Source organism: Anas platyrhynchos, chromosome 2, assembly GCF_047663525.1.
Source record: "Anas platyrhynchos isolate ZD024472 breed Pekin duck chromosome 2, IASCAAS_PekinDuck_T2T, whole genome shotgun sequence".
In the NCBI taxonomy this organism is placed as follows: Eukaryota; Metazoa; Chordata; class Aves; order Anseriformes; family Anatidae; genus Anas; species Anas platyrhynchos.
The window spans coordinates 141,727,002-141,752,226 of record NC_092588.1 but is presented as its reverse complement, the minus strand read 5'-3'; the positions used below and the strand labels follow the sequence as shown (position 1 = coordinate 141,752,226).

The 25,225-nt window shown below is 41.0% G+C and overlaps 1 protein-coding gene across 15 annotated transcripts; it reads right to left on the bottom strand.

The window, feature by feature from the left end:
* Positions 1–1,398: 1,398 nt before the first annotated feature.
* Positions 1,399–25,220, bottom strand: THNSL1 (threonine synthase like 1). 15 transcript variants are annotated; one of them, XM_027450620.3, is made up of 5 exons: positions 25,164–25,220; positions 24,801–24,945; positions 23,285–23,373; positions 21,951–22,030; positions 16,683–21,474 (listed from the first exon to the last, which is right to left on the bottom strand). In XM_027450620.3, exons 3-5 carry the CDS (start codon positions 23,370–23,372, stop codon positions 19,204–19,206), a joined length of 2,439 nt encoding a protein of 812 aa, XP_027306421.2. In that variant the 5' UTR covers position 23,373; positions 24,801–24,945; positions 25,164–25,220; the 3' UTR covers positions 16,683–19,203. The 15 variants fall into 15 exon arrangements, 10 of the variants coding, with proteins under 10 accessions (XP_027306421.2, XP_071889813.1, XP_038030360.2 ...); XM_072033712.1 differs by having other exon boundaries at positions 25,185–25,204; XM_038174432.2 differs by lacking the exon at positions 25,164–25,220 and adding an exon at positions 25,096–25,116.
* Between the last annotated feature and the right edge of the window lie 5 nt (positions 25,221–25,225).

Genomic DNA, 25,225 nt, shown 5'->3' with positions numbered 1-25,225 from the left:
AAACCAGTACCCTGCAAGAAACCCCCAAATTGACCACAGTGGCAATCAAGGCACGCATGGTGCTCATATTCAGATAAAGAAAAACCTGGCTCTGTCTGATGCCCAGCGTGCCACCTCTCTGCTTCTCACATGGCTCCAGATGTAGGTCTGCAGCAGCCCTTAGCCAGCAGCAGCATCCCCTGGATGTTGGACACACACCGTCATCCTTTCAAAGTCTCTTTTCAAAATAGTCAGGAACCGGAGTTCTTGAAAGCAATTAAATCTGTGAAAGGAAAGATATACAAACTCCTTTTTCCCACACAAACTTGTGAATAGTGACATCTTTGTACCTGTTCAGAGAAGGCCTCATTGCTTTTGAAAACATAAGGTAAAACTTTTCCAGAAAAAAGGTTTTAAACTACTGGATTTTCTCCTCTTCCCTGGGGAAGATTCAGAAATTTTCATGATTTTCCACATCAGTGTCTTCCTTCAGCTTTTCCACTCAAAAATCAAACAAGTGCAACTTTGCTATGTAGACTGTTTCTGTTATTTGTGCTTTTCCATGTAGACAGGACTGGGACTGGCTGTTTCATGGCAAGGCATCTCCAGTGGCTTTTGCACAGGCCTCTGCTAGCAAGCTAGCATGGATGAGCCCTTACAGCTGGATAAGGGGCTTGCTGGCTTGCCAGTGGCTGGGGGTTCCCTGGAAGGTCACCTTGGTCACTGCATTTCCAGTGAAACGTGGGGGATGTGCAGAGACAGGACTCCCTGCTCTCCTCCATCGGTTATCCTGACCACGTGTCTGCCATGCCAAGTTGAGTTCACCTTTGGAACTTAAGGCAAGCAGGAATTTACCTCAAATCTTTCCTTGGTGGGTGCTAATAAAAACCCCTGTATGACGTGTCCTCAGAAGATGACCCAGGCCTACATATATATAAGTATGCTCAGGGTACATCTTCCAGCTCTCTGGCTGAAACTTCTGCAGCCACTGCCATTTTCTGTGGTGAAATTGTTCCCAAAATGGGATGGGGACTTCCCTCTAAGCCTCAGATGGCTTAACTCAGACCTATGATTACCAGAAGTTTTGTGCAGCTGCTGTGCTTTAATAGCACTACAACGTTTTTACCACTATAAAATAGCCTGGTTAATGTGATTTTCCTCCTGAAATGTCTTCCTGGTGAAGTGTGCCCAAATCACAGTTTTTCGGCTGCCACAGAGAACACACTGAAGTGGGGAAGGAAAAAAAAAAAATAGAAGCAAAAGAAGCAGGGTGAAATAGAAGAGGAAAAAAAAAAAAAAAAGAGAGAGAGAAAAAAGAGGCTTTTGTAGAGAGTAAAACCATAGGGAAACACAGGATAAACAAAAATAGATCACTCCTTGGTGTCAAGTTTATAAATGCAATGCCTTATTTTCATTTTCTTAGAGTTTTGAGACATAAATTGATACATTTCTGGCTGAAATCATTCATATTGACGATAAACTCCTCTGATAGTATCGGTTAGACCTTGAAGAGGTTATTATCTGTGATAACGTAATTAAATATTATAAAGGCTATATATGGTGAAACTGAGCTGAGGTGGCCGGGGAAGTTATGACACGGTTATTTCCTCACAGCTGAATACTTGACCTTGGAACCGGAGCATTTCTTTGTGGAAGTTTTCACAAGTGATATTAATAGGGAACTTCTACGGCTTGTCACAGACTTGACAAGCATCCCCAGTGACCGTGTCCCTTGTTGTCTTTCTGCTTCATTACACGTGGCAAGAATGAGAGAGATGGAAAGAGTGAATGAGAATTTTAATGGCTTTGAAAAGAAAGATGAGCATGTCCTGTCCGTGTTCAAATTTATGCGGCGTCACTTGTTGGATATCTGGCTTTTGGCCTGTGTGAGACAACAATGAAAGGGTTAACAGAGAATGTCATAGATAATTATTTTAAAGGTAATAGATATGTAATTAATTTCCAGTCTGCATTTTGCAATAATCCAATATTGCTCCACTGCGTTCCATGGTAGTCTCACAACTCACTCTAATCAGATTGCAGATCTATCACGCAAAGTAAAATCCAGCATTTAAATCACCCCTTTACTCTGAAACCCCAGTTTCTTCTCCAAAGATGCACAGCAGTGCTACTCCCATTGTACAGATGCAGATGCTGATGTTACAGAGTAACCCAGGTGGTCAGGCAATGTGCAAGAAATGAGTAATTCATATCATGCTTAAAGAAACAAGCTTCAAAGAAGCTACAGATTGTATTTCCAATGGACAATATCATCTTTATTATTTACAAGGGACGTTCAGATTCTCCTTGCAATATACTTTTAAATGAAGTTTGGAAACTGTATTCCAAATATTTATTACAAAATAAAATATTGCCTTATCTATTACCTGTTTTCTGCTATTTTCTTCCCTAAATACCCAGGCTGGCTCAAGGGCTCTCAGCAGTGTAGGCAAAACTGTGCACCACAGGGAGAGGCAACAGTACCATGACAAGGGGGATGGCATGGGACAGGGCTGGGGAGCAGGGCTCAGCCCCACACTCAGTGCAGCAGCCATGTGAGACCCCAGATCCCGCACAGCTGATGCTTTGGGGGGGAAAACCCTGTTTCTGAGGCTGCAACAGCCACTACGGGTAGCATCTGGCCTCTCCAGGACCACATCCTCCAAGTCAGCCTTGGCATTTACAGGTTTGCAAAAGCCTTGATCAATTAGGAGTAAATCTTCACAGTTTTCTCTAAAAGTGCCTGGCAAACACAGAGAGTGCATCTCTGCCGCATCTTCCATCATAGCTTGCGAGCTATTTTTATTTTATTTATTTATTTATTTGTTGCATAAGGGCTGCTCCTGAGAGCAAGAGGCAGATCTCTGGATGGTCTACTCCAGTGGGGACCGCTGGTTTTGTCTCACAGCAATGTGTTATTTCCCCTTTGTCTGGTGACTCAAGGTGTTTCAGTGCAGAGGATGCATTAAAAACCTCAGCAAACAGAGAATTAGCTGCGATTTTCTCTGTTATAATAATAAAATCAAGCAGCACTGCCAAAAATAATCACCTCATTTATGTATCAATCACAAGGCAGAAACTGCTCTGGAATTATCACTGCTTGTAGGAAATTGCCTTAACTGTACAGATAGGAGAACAAAATGCTGATTTTTGTTATCGTGAAAGAAAAACTCATATGTCCTTCAACCCGCCTATATTTCAAAGCCCATCTGAAGCTGAGCAGCAGCTGGAGCAGCTCATCGCCGTCCGTCAGAAGCACCGGTGATGGATTGTGTGTACGCCCGCAGATCTCTGCCACCCCCCAGGCCAATCTCTTGGACCAGGCTGAGCACAGACAGGGTTGCACAGGCCCACCTGCTCTCCTTTGTGCTTCATAATGTGTTCCCCGAGCCCAGACATGGCTGGGAATTTAGCAAATCCAAGTTCAGAGGAGGCAGCTAAGGACAGCAGGGTGTCACACAGTGGGCTGCAGAAGAGGCTCATTTGTTTTCCAGTTGCCAGACTGCTACAAGGCCCTTCAAAACACGCCTTTTGCCTACCTGCTCAGCAAACACTGAATAATAAACACTAGTATGACCACGCAACAACCTCTGGCTTCAGCTTACACCAAACACAGACCAAGTGGCTTAGAGGAGCCTGGGCAGCAGCAGCTGCTGCAGAGAAGGAGCTCACAGCAGGACTAGGAAGCCTTTGTCTCTGTCTTCTGCACGAAGCCACACTTCTCCAGGCTCCTGAGAGATTTAATCGAGCTGGCAGGGCAGTTCCCAGGACGTCTTCCCCAGTCTTTTGCCTAAGTCTAGTTCACACATTGCGGTTTCAGAGACCTCTCCCCATCATGTCGCACTGATGCCTTGCACTTGGCATTCATGGGCTGTTGTTGTACAGCTGCAGAGGGAAAATCACCCAAGAACTAAGTTTGTAGCCCAAGCTGAGGTCGCATCTCTCTGTAATAATGAGCTTTCCAGCACAACTGCCTAATTTCTTTCCAGATTAAAAAAAAAAGGGGGGGGGGGAGGGAATACCAACTCCTTTTTACAGCTACTTTTTGTTCCCTGCTTTGTACCTCAGGAGCCAACTTTCCACTTACTCCATTACTCTGCATCACGAACATTGTACTCTGATCTGAAGTTTTGCCAAATGCTCTCAAAAGCTATTGCACTCCCCTTGTACACCGTAACATTAATATCCTCAAACAAGCTCACTACATTAACAAGTTATGACCTTTCTTCCTAGCATACGATCGCTTTCCTGTCTTTTGCGCCTGCCTCTGGGTTGGTTTTCCATCACTTGTTTATTCCTCTCTTTTGTTAAGAACACACTGAAGGAATTTCTTAATCACTCCAATTACAAATTCATATCTCTAATCTCCCTGAACGTTTATTTTTTCCAATCATTAAGGTTTTCCTTTGAATAACAGTTGGCAAGCAGCAAGGATTGTTCCTGCATCTGAAGTTACAGCTGAAATCCACACAGTGTCATTATATCCTACGATAAAAACGTAGCAGGATTTGTCTGATTGTTTCTAGTGAATAAAATGTAACTTGGAGTACATGCCAGAATGGATGCCCTCAGCAAAAGCAGAGATAAAGCCCAATTTAAACCGGGTCCTCAGAACTGACTCAGGAGCAGCTAAATTGCCATCCATTTTGTGTTTGCACCTTCATTTAAAAGCAAAAATCAAAATGAAAAATAAAAATGAGAGTAGAGGGAACCAATTTATACTTCCAGTCCAGCCCAAATTATCCAGACAGTCTCTCTTAGTCCCATGTCCTTCCCCCTGGCCTGACTCACCTGGTTTGAGAAGGGACACCCGGGGCAGGTGAGCTGACGGGATCCACGTTACTTGGCCATGGGAAGTGGGAGCAGGGGGTGAAGGGCACCAAGAGGCGCTTCGGTTTGATGAGGGGCTGATTGGAGAAGCATCACTCAGACAGTTCAAGAGGGAGCAAATGAGGTGAGGAACAGTGCTGAAAAAATGTGGAAAAGGGAGGGGAGAGAGAGAAAAGCACGCAATGTGGTTTCTGTTGCTTCTTATTAGCAGCGCAGCTTTTATATTCCTTAAGGAAAGTATCTCAGTGCTGTCAAAACAACCAAGAACATCAGCACAAGTCCTCACAGGTTGTCTTATCTGAGCAACACACGTCTGTCAAGGTGCATAAAAATCAATAGGTGGTAGCAAGTGTTCACATAAGATGTCAAGCAGGTGAGGAACCAAAGCTGCAGCCCCTTCTACCCATGCAGCAGGGCACTGCGGAGGCCAGAGGCAGGGTTTGGATGACTCCAAGAGCTGTCATACAGCGAGGAGGCTCTGGCAAACACCGGGAGCTGTACGGTGCCACTGCCTAGCAGAGCAGTGCTGCACACGCTGGGGTAACCAAAATGAGAAGCAATCGGGCACGGTGCATGCAGGGGAGCCACAGAGAGTGTCAGACCTGTGTGGTGATGCTCTCGTCACTTGTGCAGCTGCTGTTTCGAGCCCTGTCACCAAGCATGGTGTCCCTGGGGCCGACTGCCTCATCCCACCTGAGCCCGCGGACGCGGCAGCCTGGTGCCCACGGGGATGCACGCTTCCTTCGGCACGGCTTCTGAGATGCATCACACACAATGACATTCACAATGGACATGATATTCTGTGCATACTGAAATATGTATCACCTATACACATATACTTCAATTTTTTTTTGTGCATACATATTCATTTTCTCACGTTTTCTGTCTCTCAAAACACAGAGCAAACTGAACAAGACAACCTGAGTACATCCACAATCAGGAAGAAGTCACACAGCACCAGTTAAACAGACTGATAAAGTACCAATGCTCATCCCATATTAAAAAACAATTTCTGAGTTTATTTTTTTTTTCAAAGATTTCTTTTTTCTTTATCTTAGAATTACTGCCAAAGTGGGGGGTGGGAATAAATAAATAAATATATAAATAAATAAATAAGCTGTTTCCCTGGTATCTGGCTTAGTCACAGCAGGAATTTACACAAGTCTCTCAAGAAAACTGTAGGTCCACTTCTTTAGTGTGATTTTAAAGCTGGAGGTGGCCTGTGTTATCACCATGGCCCTGTTTAAATGAATTGTTCAAGGGGTCAGACTTCCAATCTTGGGCTTTTATTCACAAGTACTTGGTTGAACTGTGTCCAGCTTCTTCCTATTCACTATATCTGATTTTTGCTGCTTTCCCCACTTACTTACCTTCAATATATTGAAGCCTGATTTTAAATCAGACTTCTCTTTTGTGTCATTTACTTACAAATTTGGGGAGGAGGAAAGCAGGAAAAGAATAAAGCATACCCTAATCAATCTGAACAAAAGGAAGAGCTGCAAAAATTACCACTTTCAAGCTTTCTGAGAAAGATACCAGTTTATCAAATATCAGTGCACTCACGCATATTTGCCTCTTCTGCTCTTGGGTCAAGTTACGGTAACACAGTAATGTCTTCCGGTTTTCCTTTTCGCTGAAAATTGTTGCGTACGTGCACCTTTCCTTCTGTTCAGAAGTGGTAAAATCCTGCTGATAGCCATCAAAAGCAGAGTTAACAACAATGCAGTTCTCAGAACTTAGGTGTGAACATTTCAAGGGATACCTGATAACAGAAGGGAAATAAAACTCTTGACTTGCAGTCCAAGAAAGCAGCCTGAAAGAAACTTTATTGTATTAACCACAAAATTCCCATTGCAAGACATATATTTGTGTTTGTTTGCTTTTTAAACAATACTATTCTGGTATTTTAAGTTGTAAGAGAGAGCTAAATTTACTCTACAAAGACTAATTTTAAATTCTTCTGTGGAGAGGAAATACATAAATTAAAAATGATTATGCTAAAATGGCTTCATGATAATATGCGATGGTGAAGAGTCTGAGTGTGTTACAGACATCTGCTTTGCAAGCAAAAAAAAAATTATCAAGGCGGTCTCAATGACACTCCAAACATTGCTGTTATGTGGCTTATTTCTTCTCCATATTCATCTCCCTACCCTGGAAAAACAGACCTACAAACCACACCATCACTACCAACATCAGATGTGAAAATTGAGGGGGGAAGGAAAGGAAATACAGCACCAACAGCAGGAAAATCAGGAACATGGGATGGACTGGGCAGTTGTCTCTGGGAAATTGGAGGCCACCACATAAAAAAGTTGCTTTCATAAATTGATCAAAATGACAAATTAAGGTGACAGGCAGTTCATAGGGGAAAGTTAGGGGATACAAGAGGTTAAAGATACCAATTTTTGCCTTGTTGGTCCTTACCACATGGCTGCAGTAGCCATAAGGCACAATAACTTGTCAGCTTCTCAGCTGTACAATTACTTTTAGGCTGTTCCATTTATACACAATTTGATCAGTGAAGCAGATCATGCAATTAATACAAGGAACAAAAACTCATCACTAGAGATGTGGCTTCTGCTGCCCCTGAACCGACTGAAAATTACCAAGAACCAGCCCCCACCAGGAGGTAGCAGACCCACTCTTCACCTCCTAAGCTTGGCACAACAAGCTAAGTGCTCACAGAAGGCAAATTTCATTTTGGATGGAATAAAAAAAAAAAAAAAAGTAGTTTTTATTTCTTCATTTCCCGCTGTCAGCTGTCAGCTGTGCCTTGCGGAAATGAGTAACAATTTATGATGCCGGGCACTAGAGAGATCTTAGTAGTTTGTGAAGTAGTTTCCATCTAGCTTTCACAGCGGTTCTGTGCAGAGCAGGAAAGTTGACTTGGCACTCAGGATCTTCTGGCTCAGTTTTGCCACTCTGCGTTTGCAAAAGAGGTTGACCGTGTATGACATCTTTAGTAAGGTAATTCCACTGCCAGTGTAATACAGCAGATAATTGTGCTTGTTTTCTATTCAGGTGCTGTAGAGAGGGAAGGGACCAGTGCTTACAACCATCTCTTTTCACAACATAAAGAAATCAGTAGGAGCTTTACCACCAGCAATCAAGGGGCCCGAGGAACAGAGGTGCTGGCGATTCAGGTGCTGCACACATCCTGCAATCCAGATTTGAAAAGTAGTTGTAACAGCTCAAAAATGTAACATCTCTTTGCTTTTCATAAAGGAACATGAGGGTTGCCTTTCTGTTTTCAGTAGTCGTATCTCCAGCACCCAGTGTAAATTCAGAGACTCCAACATAGTGCTTTGATACTAGTGCTAAAATACAATGGTGTGAGTGCTTGCACAAAGCATAGTTTGGGATTATATGACAGTAACTGACTACTTTCAAAAACACATAATTCTAGATTTCCAACACTGAGGATGTCAAAAAGAGAGTGGAAGACATGATGTTACCAGCTTGTGAAAGCAACTCGTGTTGCACCGTGACCCTTTGCACCCTGCCTTCTTAAAAACCTCATGGAAGAACTTCATAAACCCAACTTCCTTCCAGTAGGCAATCCTGGTCACTTACTGAAGATTTCATTAGCAGTATGATTATTCCAGAGAAATCTTTCATCAAAAACTTAACTCAGAGTGATAAATCACTCAGAACAATAAAATCACTTGCATGAACAAACACAGCTTCTATCGGTAATTGTGCTTGCTTGCCCTAGGCATGTTTGTTACATACGGGAAGCAATAATGCTTGTGGTTACTATTCCCAGTATCACATTTTTCTTTCCCAGTTCACACTTATTCATAGCAATGCTTATCCAGCAGCAGTTATATAAGATGCAATCCAAACATTCATAATCAACCTCTCACAAACAATAAGCTGCATTAAATTAGCCCCTGATGTGCTTTGTACCAGCAAAGCAATTTGCAGATCCTTTATGAAATATTAGTCCTACTATTTGACAGCAGCCATTATGGCCATTTTTTTCTGACAGCATTATATGCAAGGGCTTGGTTATATGATCTCTCCGTGGCTGTCACCTAACTGAGAGATCCTCAGGCAAAAGCACAAGTTTGGTTTCATTATTTCCCGTTTTCTGGGAGCTGGAGTACATACCCATCTGATCTGACATCATAAGATGTCCCAGAAGCAGCACGAGCACTGGCTGAGTTCACTGATTTCCACTGTTTGTGTCCATCACATCCTGTTCATTACAGCATTTCTGGGGACCCTAAACTGTGCTTTTGCCTTGATTAACTCATTTTGCCTGTTAAGTTGTGTGTACTGCTTACTGACTGTTCTCCAGGATAAGTCCTTTCCACGTGCCAACCATCAGCCTTTGAGAGCAGAGGATGTTGCTTTCCTTAGTATTTGGGGCTTTCCTTTTTAAAAACCTCCTCTGTAGGACATGCTTCTTGCTCTTCTCTGTGGGAACCTGTCCACATCTACTCACCTAGTGCCATGCCAAATTACAAAAAAAGAAAATTCTGTGTGTAATTTAACTTGAAAAGTAACGGCAACAAATCAGTATTACAAATCATTTACTTTCTTATCAACATTGATTTCATAATTATTATGTATAAGTTTCTTCCTAGTGCCTTTTCCACATCCTTGAAATAGTCATTTCCATTTCATCATACTTCTTGAAAATTTGCAGCATGTAGGAAACGTTCAGACCTTAAAAATTTACTGGTAGTCAGCTCCAGATACTATTAACTCACAAGGTCTGCCTCTGCAGTCCTTGTGTCATGTCCTACCGGTAGGTAGTTTCTACCAACCTGATAACTACAAGAACACGTTTGTTTTTTGTTCTGACAATTGTATTCAGCAGACAGTATTTCATATTTTGTTTTGCACAGCCCCCTCGGAGAGATGATACAGGTATAACAGCATGTTAAGGAAAAGAACAGCTGCTGAATGTCAAAGCAGTACCCGCTCACTCGGCTAAGATTGTCATTAGTGTCAGGAACAGAGGCAGCCACTTCTCTGTCCACTCAGCTGTGGTAAACAACAGGAACCAAAACCAGAGGGGCTGATGCATCAGCGCGAGTGGCACATGGAGCAGAAGGATTAGTAGGAAATGTACACAAGCATTAGAGAAGATATTCTAAGGCCACAAAAGTTTCTGTACCACAAATCTAAAACTACCAAGACAAAGAAATTTAGTCTATTATAGCTCTCTCTGTTGACTTGAAATAGACTTGATAAAAAAATTACCCAAACTTCATTCGACTCCAGTTTAAGTATGAACTTCAGGTAATGTCTTTTTTCCAAACCAAAGCAACTAGGGCACTAGCTAGAATGGAAACATAAATGATTACTTAGCTCACGTCCAATCTTACAGAGTCAGCAAAAATAAGCAAGGTAAAATGAGGACTTTAACCACAGAAAAAGAAATGTAAGTATAATAAGCATGTCCCTGGTGTATTTGTATTGGTTTAGTAGGTTGTATTTTGCTCTGTTCATGCTTGCATTTAATTTAAGGAAAAAGAAAAACAGAGTATTGGCTTTTAGCACGCAAAGATAATAATAAACTAAAAAAGGTAAAGCCTGAAAGAAAGCAGAGCTGCCAGTGGGCTCTGTTATCAAGTCTGAATGACGAGTATTTGAAAATACATTGGTTGGTCATTTTAACATTAAGCTATGAATAATCCTCCCCTGCACAGCAGGACACAGTATTTATAACGTGGTTTTCTTCGAATACAGTTATCTGCTCTTTCTTATCCCAAAACTCAATACAAGCCCCATATCCTACATCATATTCTAAATCCCAAAGAAATGGGGTTTGCATGTAAGATAATGGCATTACTTGTGCTCTTGATTTAAATATTAAAGAATTGAGTTTATTTGCTTGTATTAAATCAAAATTGATTCAAGATTTACAGTTGAAAAGTCTTTAACAGTATACAATGCTATGAATTAACGTGTTTCTTTGACCCGGAACCATCATACATGTATAATTTTATATATCCCACATATCAATGAACACGAAGGTTTCTTACAATAGAGTTTTAGTCAAATTTCTATTAATTAGGTTTTCTAAAAAATGAAAACATAAAAGGCTTGTATAACATCACAAGTGCTTATGATAGCCTTCAAAAACTGCAGAAAAGTGTCTAGCAAATTTCTGTTAGGAATGCCATCTTGTGGTTAAAACTGTATATAACCACGACTCCAGGTAAACTTAGCTAAATTTTTACCTGCTAAATATCGTTTACACAGAAATGAGGTACTCGTATACGACCCTTCAAAATCTACGCTATTCATTTGTTAACCATTCTGGATGAAAATGTCCGTGAATATGGATTTCCCTTCCTCATCTGTATACAATGCTAATTAATTATGCAGGGAGCACAACTTTCATTAGGAGATGGTATGCATTTATTAGCATTTTAAACAGAAACAGATTGCACATGCATTTAGTAAAAAAATAAATAATTAAAAAGCCCACTTAATGCTTACTTTATTTAGATATAATTTAGTGGATTAGTTTCAAATGTAAGAAAATACAAGCATTTTTCTCAAAACATTTCTAGAAAAGAGCCCTTTTGCGCATACTACCTCTGCTAAGCTTTATGGAACATCTCTGGTTGCTATACAAAAGGTCAAGTTGAACTATAAAAAGGAAACACTGGATGTTTCAATTTGTCTTAAATAGATCTTATCGTGAGCTGAAAATGAATTGAAAATGGCTGTTGGATCACAGATTGCTCACTAAAGCACAGAGAAATGCCAGGTAAACAAGAATAGAAAGAAGGGGTCCAAAAGCATCTAATAATCTCTAAGAGACGTCTAATTTTTAAAAGCTGAGAAAAACAAATAATCAATAGCTACATTCAATACAGCTGACATTTTCATAGGCAATTCCCTACTACTTACGTTCACATAATTTTCATAATGAAAGTATGCATTACACAAACCATCACAACACATATTGTATAATGAAATTTAAAACTAATGAGCCATATCCTAATAGCCATGAGTCAAGTCAGGATGTGCATTAGTAGACCATTTGCAATTCTCTTGTGGCAGAAAGAACAAGGCTAAACATATCCAGTAGCCCATTTAGAGCACAGCTTGTTCTTTGTACTGGTAACAGTAGAGCAGAACTGAAATGAGTTTGCAATCTTTAACGCTCAGGCAGGCCTCTGTGAAATATTGTTCATACTTCTGTTAGCATGTAAGTTACTCCTGGGGCAGCCAAAAAGGACTGCTGTGATTATTTAGCTTGACCTCTTGCATAACATGGATCTGGCTCGCCTGAATTTCTCCTCTATCAAATCACATCTGTTCAGAAAACCATCTAGTACTTCCAGACTAGAGAAACCTTTACCAATCTGTTAACTGCCTTTACTTCTTGCAATGTGTCTAGCTGTATTTACAATCACTCGATCACTCCTTCTCTGCTAGACTGAAGAGACCTTTATTTTATTAACAAGTTTTTGCTTCAATAATTTTCTTCTAGGCTAACTTTCCTATCATTAAACTTAAGCAGATTCTATTTACCAAGACTCCCGTGACATTACCTTTTTAATCTTTTTATTCCTCTTACAACTCTTTTCTGTCCAACTTTCCAGTATTACTGGAAAAGTTAGGCACAGCATTCTTGGAAAAGGTTGTATCAAAGTGAAATACAGACAGCAGCATTACCTCCCTGTCAACATTCCCATTTCTAGACCTGAAAATCTCACTGGTCTGTTTGGCCACAAGGCATGCTGACAATTCAAGTTCAGCTAAGCACGCACCCCACCTCCAGGCACTCTTCAAAGTCAGCATTCCCTACAACACAGTGGTCTATTTGGTAAGTATGACCTCAAGCTTCTGCTCCTAGAGACATTGTTCTACTTTAGGCCACAGTAAAATGCAGATTTTTCACAGCTCCCTACTAAATAATTCATCCTACTCTGTTTAAGTGGCTCCTCGGTATTTAAATTTTGTGGCATCCGCAGACTTGAGCACTCATTGTTAAACCTGCCTTTGTGTTCTCAACAAACTGATGATTAATAACCAAAACCTGAGTGAACTCATGTAACAAATCTGTGCAGTCACAGCTGTCCTTTCAGAATTACATTTTCAGATCTCAATTAGCGTCATGATGAATTTTAAATTGGATGCTAATAATTTACATGTTCCTATAGCAGTAAGTAATTTAAAATAAAAGAAAATTTAAGATTTGAATCTAGATTTGAAAATCTAAGGGTATTCCAAATAGCAGTAATGAAAAATCTAAATATTAGAGCAAAAATGTCTCTGCTATGTAACTGACTTTGTAAAGCTTGGGATACACTTTCTATGAAAAAAAAAAATGCTTTCTTTTGTAGCACAGGAGGAAATACTATGGTTCCTCCACTTAGTTAAACTGTACATAAACAAGTAAATCAGGTGCTTTCTTAATTCTGTCAATCACTTACCACTTTATTTCCTATGCATTAGCCTCCTACTCTGTGCTCTGTTCTGAACCTTGCATCCATTTTATTACACCAGTCATGGAAGTATCCGGAGATCACCTTTAAGAGCCATCAGAGAATAAAGTCTTCTGGAATAAAAGGCAAAAACTGTTTAGATCCACCAATGCACCTGAAGATCCTCGACAGTTAAAATACCTAAGCTGGAGGGCAAGACTGTGACTGATATCTTTTAGTCTGGTGCCTTCTGAAAGATCTTGCTGAAACAACAGCTTCCCACTTTTGATGAGCATGCTGCACACGTTTTATTAAGTATTATGAAAAAACACAGTAACATTTACTTCTTTCTCAAAGTGCTAACATACATTTGGAATTATCTGTTCATGTTAATTTACTGAAATTCAAAGTTTGTTGCATTAGTATTTCAGCCATTCAAAAGTATGGTTTACATACCCAGAACCTTGAAATCACACTCCAAGTAAACCAAAGCACTTCTCTCTAAGCCAACTGTCACTAGACAACCAGTTTATCACCTCCATTGAACTAAGTATGAATAAGAGAAAGATGTAACTGGAATATATTTCATTTTCAGTAAAAATTTTGCAGAGGACAGACTTTCCACACAGCACCAGATAAATCTGTGGTGCAAACCAAATAAAGTGTTTAGACATTTGCTATTTTTGTGTCTTTTTTTTTTTTTTTTCATGTTTCTTGTTGTTGTTCTTTGTTTGTGTGGTTTTGTTTTTACATACTTTCCTTCCAGGATGCTGTGAAATATCTCACATCTGCCAGTCTCAGCAGAGGGAAATCACTAGATCGATTACCATATACCTAGCATTCAGGTAAACCCGTAAAGGAGCACTTTTTTTTTTTTTTTTTTTTTTTGAGATTTAAGAATACGAAATTCTAAAACTACCTCTCTCAGAGGATTTCCTTTGTATCAAACTGGTAAGACCGTATCTGCAAAGAAATGCTACATCATGGATCCTGCTGTGTTTATTTAGAAGGAATGCAGTAAGAAACAAACTACACACATACTTGAGGCATGCAAACATGATATACTTAATAACAATGTGCATTCTTGATGTCTTCGAAGAGCACAGTTGATGTGTTGAAAAACAAGACTCTTCCATTCAGAGTTCCATCTGCTAAAATATCCCATCATCTCAAAAACATAACTAGAAATTCTTTTTAAATTCACACTAAGAAAACAGAATTCTCTTCTGAAATCAAGCCTCACTGCTCTGTTGACACTTTACCAAAAATCACTGTCACCATGACGAGTGGGACCAGGCTGCACCTCAAGTGCTGTGTTCAGCTTTGGGCCCCTCGCTACAAGGACATTGAGACCCTGGAGCATGTCCAGGGAAGGGCTTCAAAGCTGGTCAAGGGCCTGGAGCACAAATCCTGTGAGGAGTGGCTGAGGGAACTGGGGGTGTTTGGTCTGGAGGAGGTTCAGGGGAGACCTCATTGCTCTCTACAGCTCCCTGGAAGGAAGCTGTGGGGAGCTGGGGGTCGGCCTCTTCTCACAAGGGAATGGCCTCAAGTTGTGCCAGGGGAGGTTCAGGTTAGAAATGAGGAGACATTTCTGCTCAGAAAGAGCAGTCAGGCATTGGGACGGGTTGCCCAGGGAGGTGGTGGAGTCACCATCCCTGGGGGTGTTTAAGGAAAGGTTGGACATGGTGCTCAGGGACATGATTTAGTGGGTGATGGTGGTAGGGGGACGGTTGGACCAGATGATCTTGGAGGCCTTTTCCAACTGTAGTGATTCTATAAAGGCAAGTAATGAGCAGCTGGTACATCTGCAAGAAATACAAGGCATTTTCCATATAAATACTTTTATAATGGAAAGTGTAAATATAGGTGTTACAAACTGTTCCTCGTTACATTTGCCTTTAAGATTTTTCATGTGGCATCAGTGTTCAACGAAGATTTATTTATACAGAAAATAGCTTAACTAAAGCTATGCTATCACTCCTGGCCAACAAAGCCAGTAAAAATGTATATATATACATACTCCCACTCTCTGTAAACCTGGCTGACGTTGATTTAGACTGCAAAATCCCATCTTTAGGCAAATAGGAGCAAACTGTGTACATCGAGCCCAAACACCTTTGATAATCCTACTAACCATCAGAACGTAGATTTGCTTTGGTGCATCATAAGTACACCGTTTTTTCTTATAGAAAATATTATGTGACAAAATTCAAGGTGTACAATGTCTGCAAACAACAAAAAAACAGTACTTGCGTTCACTTTGAACAGTTAATGACCTTTGAATCTTTTGTAACCCAGTGAGAAAAAACCTGCACAATGTTTGTTGAACTACGGCATTTTGCTGAATGACATTTAGAGAAGCTGGGCTGGGAAAGGGCAAAGATTGCTTCCCTTACTGTCCTATCCTATACCCCACAGCCAGTCACAGCAGTGAGCACAGAGGAAATTTTTTCTCCTTTCCCACTCCTCCAGGCCCAGCAGGTCAAAGCAAGAGAGAGTACTGTACGTTGCAGCTACCACAACACAGCATTAGCACCTAGTCACAAATACCACGTAGATTTGGGATTGTGACACTACTGAGGTATTTTGATAGCACCCATTAATAGGTCCACAAGCAGATGCGGCACACAAAAGTAGTTCATTTAAGGTATGACAAATGACAAAGCCCAATTCTTATTTTTTTAAACAATTAATCAAGTATTGTACTGTTAATGAGTTTAGACATTCTGAGAAATGTACTAAGACCGTACATGCTCCTCAATCACTATCTTTACTTACTTTCACATTAAAAACCCTTAACTACAACTGCTCATTTCTGTACTTACTTGAGTCAAGTAACCATATCACCTGTTACTGTGGTTCACATGGTATGAAAATATTAACTAGGAATATCACTTTTTCCTTCAAACCAAGCTTGAGTTACAGCCATGAACTTTGAAATATCAATTGCTTGAGTCGCGCCAAAATAAATCTGTTGTTAGACATGTAGTTTAGTTCTTCCTGATTTATCTAATAATCAACTAATTCAAGGTAGGTCATAGACTCCTAGCCCAATCTTGTTTAAAATCTCAACTTTTCTCTTTTAGGTACTTTCCACGAAAATAAGCTCTTCTTTGTAGGTATTTCTAGAATGTACTGTAACTGTGCATAAGAAATTGCTCTATGACTAATGGTACCAAACCCCATGGAACCAGGTCCTACAGAATTTCCAGTTTCCAGATGAAACCAGTACCCATTCCAGGAAGAATTTTATTTTATTTTTTTTTTTAGATTTAGAATTCATGCTTTGTACTGAGCATATACAGTGAGAACTTTTTTTTTTTCCACTTGGGACTAATACAAGAATCAAATTGACACATTCAGAAATGAAAGGTGGATGAGCACTAATAACCTGCACAATTCTTTTATTTTGGCAACATATTTATGCAACATTTTCCTTACAGTTTTGTGTTTGTTTTCTTTTTTTAAAAAAAAAAAAAGTCATTCTTACGTTACAAAAATGATTTTCCAAAGTTATTGCAGAAATAAGAAACAAGGTCTGAACATAGAAAGTAACAAGAAAGATCCTCAAAAAGCATCCAAGAATGGCAGAATCTGAAGAGCTGTTGTGTCACACCTTTATCAGCTACATGTGACTTTATTACAGAACATATTCACTGGGGCAAATGCACATCGTAGAATCATGCTTGGGTCTTTTAGCTTACGCTGGAACACTTCACATAAACTGAGAATGTTTTCAAGTAGTCTGTTGGATGGTGCTTTCTTCACCTCTAATGTGACAAAAAGTACAAGCAGGCACACAAGGGAAGGGGGTGGAATGATTCTATTAGCATTATCTTGTCTCTGTATTTTGGCAACTGATCAAAGCTGCTAATGAGTTTTGACATCTATGAGATGTTGACTCTCAAAGAGGCAAAAACGTTACCAATTACCAACTCTCTTGCCAATACCTCTCCCTTTATGCATCTCGGTGGGAGCCACAGCCTCCCATAGCTGTACATCCTCACACCTCAGAGCTTTTACCTTCTTACCTGTAACTGGATAACACTCAAAACTTGCCAACACATCATTTTATCATTTCTCATACTGTGAAATCTAGTTGTATTTTAAACCTTTGTGAAATATAATCTACAGTTAACAGATTAAGTTTGCCCATAACCACATGATCTCCTAAAACAACCTGCTCTATGTTTTCTGATAAATAAATAAAGAGCCCATCATTAGCAAAAACAGATTGTTTAACCTGAAATAGGTCTGTGCTATCAATGAATACCTCTGATGCTATCACATTTGCCAGATACTGAAATTCATCCTCCACTTTTCCTTGATGAGATATCAAGAACGGAGAAGCTTCCTTCATGACATAATTCATGCTTTGCATGAATTGAATGCCAATGAAATTACTCTAAGAAAAATATGGTAACAGAGGTAATTAGAATAAGAAAGCTACATGACCTCTAAGATAAAGAGTACAAGAAACAAATGTAAATAAATACTTAAGTTTGAATCTTATTTAAGGAGACTGCTGCTAATGCTAAGAAAAAAAATAACATTAAAAGAGTATTCAGAAGTTGAAAATTGAAATAGAAGAGATCTAGGAAAGATCACAGTACATTGGAGGAAGAGTCACATCTCAAAAATTATTAATATTGAAGGAAGGATTCTATTTTATAGAGGAGAATATTGGGGGGGGGTACTATCTGCACTGGGTCTGGATGGGATGTTAACTTTCCCTGCAGCAGCCCAAACAGTGCTGTGCTCTGCACTTGTAGCTGGAACAGCAGTGGTATCGCCCCAGTGTTGTGTCTGCTGCTGAGCAGTGCTGGCACAGCATCAGGACTCTCTCTAACCCTCCTAGGGGGTGGCCAAAAAAGTGAGAAGAGAAACATCACCAGGGCAGCTGACCTAACCCAACCGAAGGGATATTCCATACCACATCATATCACACCCGGCAATAGAAGGTGGAAACAGGAAGAAGAGGGGAGGGGTGGGCTCTCGTGAAAACATTGGTCCTCCTCCCGAACACCGGCTACGTGCATTGAGGCCCTGCTTCAAGGACGTGGTCAAGCATCACTCATTTGTGGGAAGTAGAGAGTAATTTCTTTCCTCTGCACTTCCACATAGCCTTTATTTGTTTTGTTTTTTCCCCTTCCCCCTCCCTTTTCCCTTTTTTTCCCTTAAGTTAAATTGTTTCATTAATAATAATCTTTCCTTAATAATTTTTTTTCCTTTAATTAAAATATCCTTATTTCAACCTGTGAGTTGTTCTTTCCTTTACTTCTTCCCCTCCTCATCTAAGGAGGGGGAGTGAGAGAGCAGTTGTGGTGTTTAGCTGCCTAGCAGGGTAAACCTGCCACGCTATCTGAAAACCCAAATAATCCGACTTTTTGCATAAATGTTGGCCACACAACACACACACAAAAACACCATATAAGAAGATAACATATAATCAAATTGCATGGTTCAGGGATTAATAATACAAGTATACTTTAATCTTCACAGCAAAATCAACCCTCATTAGTAACATTTGAGCATCATCACTATCATATTATGTTCCGGTGCCCTAAGTGAAGTGAGAGTTTAACCAATCACCCCCTGGCAAGTGATCACATCATTCCCACAACAAAATGACAGCTATTTGTTTCAGAAAGGTCAGACTTCATTACCTCCCTCCTTCAGGGGAGAATGCTCCAGGCTTGTGAAGGGGACAGCACTGCCAAGGGAAGCCTGCACAGCTGCTGCCTCTAGTATGTGTGGCCTGCACAGGAGTACTCCAGGCTTCTGCCCTCTCAATACAAAACCCTTCAGCACTGCTACAAACCTCACATGCATTACTTAAAAACACTGCTGAAGACAATTGAATGTAACCCTGCAGATGTTACGCTGTGGCCTGGACGTAGGCCAGATGGATGGTGACTTTAATTCTATGATTCTGTGATTCATGCAGTTGGCTAAAGCACATGATTGACACAGTGGATGTCTGACCGGTTGCTCAGAAAGCTTTCATAAAATGATTTTGAATTAAGGTCTCTATCTGGGACATCAGCACACTCAGATCAGCAGCACAGACCTGGTGATGCTCATTCTCATTCTTTTTCAGCGTCTCTAACAGGCCCCAGTGGACTGGAGGCAGAGGGCTGTAAGAACTCAGCAAGTGAAGCTGACTTAATGGGTTCTGTTTGATTTCCGCAATCCTCAAGGCCCTCAAGATAGCAGGTGCAAACTTCGAATAATGAGCTGTAGATGAAATAATAATTGGGCAAGTTCTGTCTTGCAATCGATCTGCAACTACTTTAGCAACAGCTGTGTGTGTATCCAAAATATATCCCGTGGTGCTGTACACGTAGTGAATGGCAGCGAGGCAGTCGTCCTCAGAGCACCAGCCAGCCACCAAGTCCTGCTGAAGCTTTTCGAGTAGATCTTTCCGTAGCTGAAAGTGGCCCTGATTTTCCAGCTGGCTGTACAGTTGTGTCACCAGTTGTCCGTCCCCATCGGCAATCAAGTGCAAGTACCGCTCGAGATTGGAGGACTTCAGAATATCTACCGCTGGTGAGGAAGTGGGAACTAACTTTCTTCCCCTCAAATCATAGCTACCCGTCTGTATGAAGTCAGTCAAAACGTTGTTTTGGTTGGAAGCACAAATGCATTTTCTAATAGGGATTCCCATAATTTTAGCATACAAAGCAGCTAATATGTTGCCAAAGTTCCCTGTAGGAATGCAAACATCGACAGGACTTCCAAAGGCAATAATATCTTGCTGAACAAGATCAAGGTATGCAGAGGCATGATAAACTATCTGAGGAAGCAGGCGTGCCCAGTTTATGGAGTTTGCTGCTGCTAAAGCTGTGCCATATTCTACTGTAAGAAAGCCAGTGTAATCAGAATTGGTGAAGATTTGTTTTATAGCCGTCTGACAAAAATCAAAATCAGATTTGACACCTATGGACCAGGCGTTTTCCTTCTGACAGCCAATCATCTGTGATTTTTGAATGGGGCTTACTCCATCCTCAGGAAAAAAACTCATGACAGCAATTCGCTGTTTGTCAATGTCATGGAGACGACTGAAGCCATCCAGGACAGCACTCCCTGTGTCCCCAGAAGTAGCTACCAGAACCAAGTAATTGCAGCTCCTGGGAATGCAGTATGCAAACATATGCGGCATCATCTGTAAGGCAAAATCTTTAAATGAAGCTGTTGGTCCATGAAATAACTCAAGGAGAAACTGATTGCCTGTCAAATGCCTAACTGGGGCGATTTTAGAACAAGAGAAGTTTTCTCCGTAAGCAATGCCAATAATTTCTCGCAGTTTCGATGCAGGGATATCAGCAGGGTGTATGCATCTCTCGAGTACCACCTGGGCTCTTTCAGCATACGTTGCTTCTATCAGGCTTTGCCACTCTTCAGCAGTGAATTTTGGAAGTCCTCTCTCAGGTACAAAGAGTCCTCCATCGGGGGCTAAGCCCTCAATAACAACATCACTGAAATACTTGTGAGTGTCTTTTTGTGTGCTCCTTCCAGACCTACTAGACCTAGTTGAAATGTAAGTTTCCAGTTCTGAGTTTTGGTATCTCTTCACAGCATCAAGTACCTTTTCTGCCACGACCTCTGCTGCCGCATCCCCTCCACAAAGCACGCGGACGTCGTACCACCTTTTGTAGAACTGCTTCCTGAACTGAAGGATGTCCTTGAGAGAAGTGTCAGGACCCTGGCCCACAATGCGATCCACCTTTATCGACTTCAGCCTGCTCATAATGACCGCCGTGGGCACATCCAAATACACAACGATTCCATTTTGCTTCACATGCTGCATGCTGGCAGCATGCATCGGATTGGACCCAGTAAGGGAAATGACACTTCCAGATGCTGAAAACTTCAACAGGGCTTTTCCTTCCTCCTCTAAAAACTGCTCGTTACCAACATCCTGCAGCTTTTCCGACACGCTCATATTCCAGGTTGTTTCAAGGACATCATCATCTATATCTATGACAGGGCAATCCAGTTTCTGACCTACTATTCTCCCAACTGTTGTTTTCCCAGCACCCGGAGGCCCCATCAGGATAATATTTTTGTTTCCAACAAGAGAATGGCTTGAGAACCATGACTTCCATATCTGTGCAAACGCTACAGGTCTTGAAAACATCAGTTTTAAACACATGCCAGAAAGACTGCTTTGGGCTATCAGTCTCAAAGGCTGATACTTAACATGAAACATCTTCTTCTGCCTTTTTTTTTTTTCAAGCCAACTTGACAATCCACTTAATTGCTTCAAAAAGAAAAAAAATATATCAATTAGTCCTTCAGCAAACATCTACAAAAAAACTGAAAGGATATAAAATTCAGAACAAGAATGAAAACACAAATCCAGTTAGGATTTTTTCAGTGCCAGGGCTGTACATAAGACCATTCATTCCCCCCTCCTGTGTAGCTCCAGCTCACCTCCACTGACAAATTCAACTTCAAGCAGTCCATACTGTCAGGTTAAATAAAGGTATCCAAACCTAACACTACAATACTCTCTGCAAATAATATTGTTCATAGGAATTCAAAATCTATTAGCTTTTCTGCTAGTAAACTTATTTAGAAGTACACATTCACAAATAACAAAGGTTAATTACTCTTGTGTAATCAGAAAATTGTAAATACTGCCTTTTCCTACCTCCAAGATGTCTTTTATTTCCTTTATATAAAAGGAATTCAAAAATTGCAATACCCTCTTAAATGCAATGAAAACTCACACACTTGGGCAACAGCAAGGCTGGAAGAGTTGCATCCAGTTCTCTTCTGTTGGGATGACAGACCAAGGGAATTGTCAAGAAATCCTATAATGGAATTTTATCGGGTGTATTTGGTGTAAAGTGGGAGAGAGAAACACACAACATCATGAAGACACTCTACTCTCAAAAAAAAAAAAAAATCACTAGGAAAGCAGCATCCTCAACACAGATTAAGCAAGACACTCTCAATATATTGCTTTGTTTGCTTACAGAAATCAATGCCAGTATCAACTGGAGTTGCAGAACATGATAAGTGTGTGATATTTAGAGCCAAAGGGTGAAGGACTCAAGATCTCAATAGAAGAGGAGGGCTCAGGGAAAAAATCCACACGCATTTGCACAGAAAATTGCTCCCGAGTCATTTTTCAAGTGTAGGTACGCAAACAACTTTGTTATTATTATGTCTTCACTGTTCATGAACAAAATGTTTAAAGAAAAACAACATGGAACATTCTTTTAGGAAATTTATATCATTTTAGATGTAAAATTTCACCTCTTGGGTTATTCATCAATTCTTTTAAAATGTAACATATGTAAAAGCAACGTTTTTATTTAAGACTGCATTAGTGGATAGCCATTACAATATGCAGGACAGAAATACTCCACTAAGCTTCAAGTTGCACTTTTTATTCCCTCCTGACACCGTAACACAGAATCAAAACTGTAGTCAGCAATTTCTAGTAACTATATTTTAAAGACTCAATATAACTGCAAGCACCCCAGCTACTTGCTTCACAATGGTTGGTGGGTTTTGTTTGTTTGTTTGTTGTTTACATACCATCTACTTCGTCCAGAAAAATAATTTTTAATGATGAAGTGTTTTTCTGTGTTAATCAGGACAGACTAAATAGAACAAATGAAGGAATTCACTATAAACTGCCAAATCTTTCAGCCATTCAGAGCAATTTCTCTAGACAGTCTCCAGTCCAACAGTGCTTTAGCACTGCAGAGAGCAGAAGCAGGCCTACAGTTGCAGAAGGCAGGTGAGCACCAAAATGGGAAACCTACCATCTTCCAAAGACCTGCTCAGGGTTAAACTACATTTACGGTTACCAGAGTCCTTGAACCCTGCTGTTCCCTATCACAGTGGGCAATATCAAATGACTCCAGAGACACAGGTCACTCCAACTCCAAAAACGATAGAAGTTCAGGTTTTGTAAGAGAAAACCACAAAAAGTCTTTGCTTCCAGATGTTCCCTGCTCTACGTTCCTAGATCTGTCTTTTAGTCTTACTGATCTATTAGCTTATGTTACAAAGTCAAAGCACTTCTAATCAGCTAAATCTTTCCACTCACTCACTTCTGCATGGAGAGACGAGCTTGCAAACCAGTGCCTGAAACATCACTGTATTCTGTGTTTGCACCCTGCGCTGTGACACAGTAAGCATGCTGTAATTACAAGGTGTAAATCAGAGTAAAGATGGGCACAGAATGTATAGATGCAGAGGTTTTTGTAATAGTTATTTAAAAGAACAAGAAAAAAATCTGTGAAGAGTAGTTGTGACAATCAGCATCATTATAAAGCCATACTGTAATCATAAGGCACTGTAGTGAGTACAAACATACAGAGCTACAGGGCCTGAAAGAGGTATTTAAACTTCCAGATGTAAATACGTTCAGGATTCAAAAAAGACTTAGAGGCAGTATTTTAGTGATTTTATTTCTTTAACCTAGAAATCACTTCAAACCTTATTTATGAACTATGGGCATACAAATCATGCCAAACATAGCAACCTGTCTACGTGTCTAGATGCACTACAGATTCCCTTTCAGGTACAGTACACGCTATACAGCTGCAGGATGTAATATCTGGAGTGCTTTATCGATCTACAACATAGGAACTTAAAACACCGAATGTGAGAGCTGTAGACGAAACAGATTTCTCTGGTTACATACTTGCCATGTTTACATAAACTTACAAGCAGCCTAAAGGATTGTTTGAAATCAACTCAGTTAGTTTGGTGCAGAAATTTGCAGGGAATTTTATTCAGCTGCTCAGAAAATTTAACCTACTACGGTTTAATCCAATTTTGCACCCACATGAAGTATACATGTGAACATGCTCGCAACCGCTCTTATTCCAGTGGCAAAGCTATACTGTAAAAACATCTTGAATCAGACTTCATGTCTAGGAGAGTTTACCAGCTTACAGCACCAAACCAACCACCTTTAGTTACAGCTACTTCTACCAACAGGTTTTTGTGTTGTTTTATTTAATTTATTTTTTTTTTTATTGAAGCAGTGCTTTTACCCATACCTCCAATGAAGTTTTGACAATACACTTCAACCCTCCACTTGGACTGCTGAGGGCACCTATGTATCACTAGCAGATAACCAAAATTTTAACAGCCACAACTGATGACGAGAATTCAAGTGAAAGTTGTTATAGTTATTGGTATGGACACAAAGTTTGCAGAGACATGAGGTATGGTTAAACTGCAGAGCCCAAGGAAGGGAGAGGTGGTTGGCAGCTGTTGAAGACCTCAAGGCAGGTCAAGATAAGTAATAACCATGCTTCAAAAATGTTAACACAGAAAAAATATCCTTTTACTTTCCTCGGAGTTTTATGTAGAGTAAAAAACTCCTAAAGTAAACAGCCTCAACCCTCCCACAGACCAAAATGCTAAAAATAAGTCACCTGCGTGCACACACTCCACCTCGTTTCCCCAAGGAAAGCCACCCACGGGTGAAGAAGTCCATAGGTCACCACACACAAAACCCTCAGAGCCCCTGGAGGTGGCAGGGTGGCTCACACCCCCCCGATCACGGCAATAAAGGCTCACTGAGGCGGCACAAAGCGCGTGCTGGGGACAGACCTTAACCCCCACGGGAGCTCCCGCTCCGTGGGGCACTCCCACCCACGGGAGGCTTCCAAAACATTATCTCAGGGCACTGCGGCAGCTTTAGGAGTCCTGTCCGCCAGCACGGAGGGGCCACGCCCGCTTCTGGGCGCTGCGAGGTCTGGAAAAGAGAAAAAAAAGACAAGGCAGCCCCGGCGGGCCGCGACGAGGACCTCCCGCCACAGCCGCCACCCCCCCCTCCCTCACGACCCCCCCCCCCGCCCGCCACCAGGCCCCTCACGTACCGCCCCCCCCACCCCTCCACGCTCACACCGCGCATGCGCAGCCACCCCGCTCTCCCCTCAGCACCCCGCCTGCCCGCCCTCAGTCCGGGCGTACGCGCGCCGCTCTTAGCTTCACCTCCTCCAAGCGCGCATGCGCAACCCGCCGAGGGGAGGGCG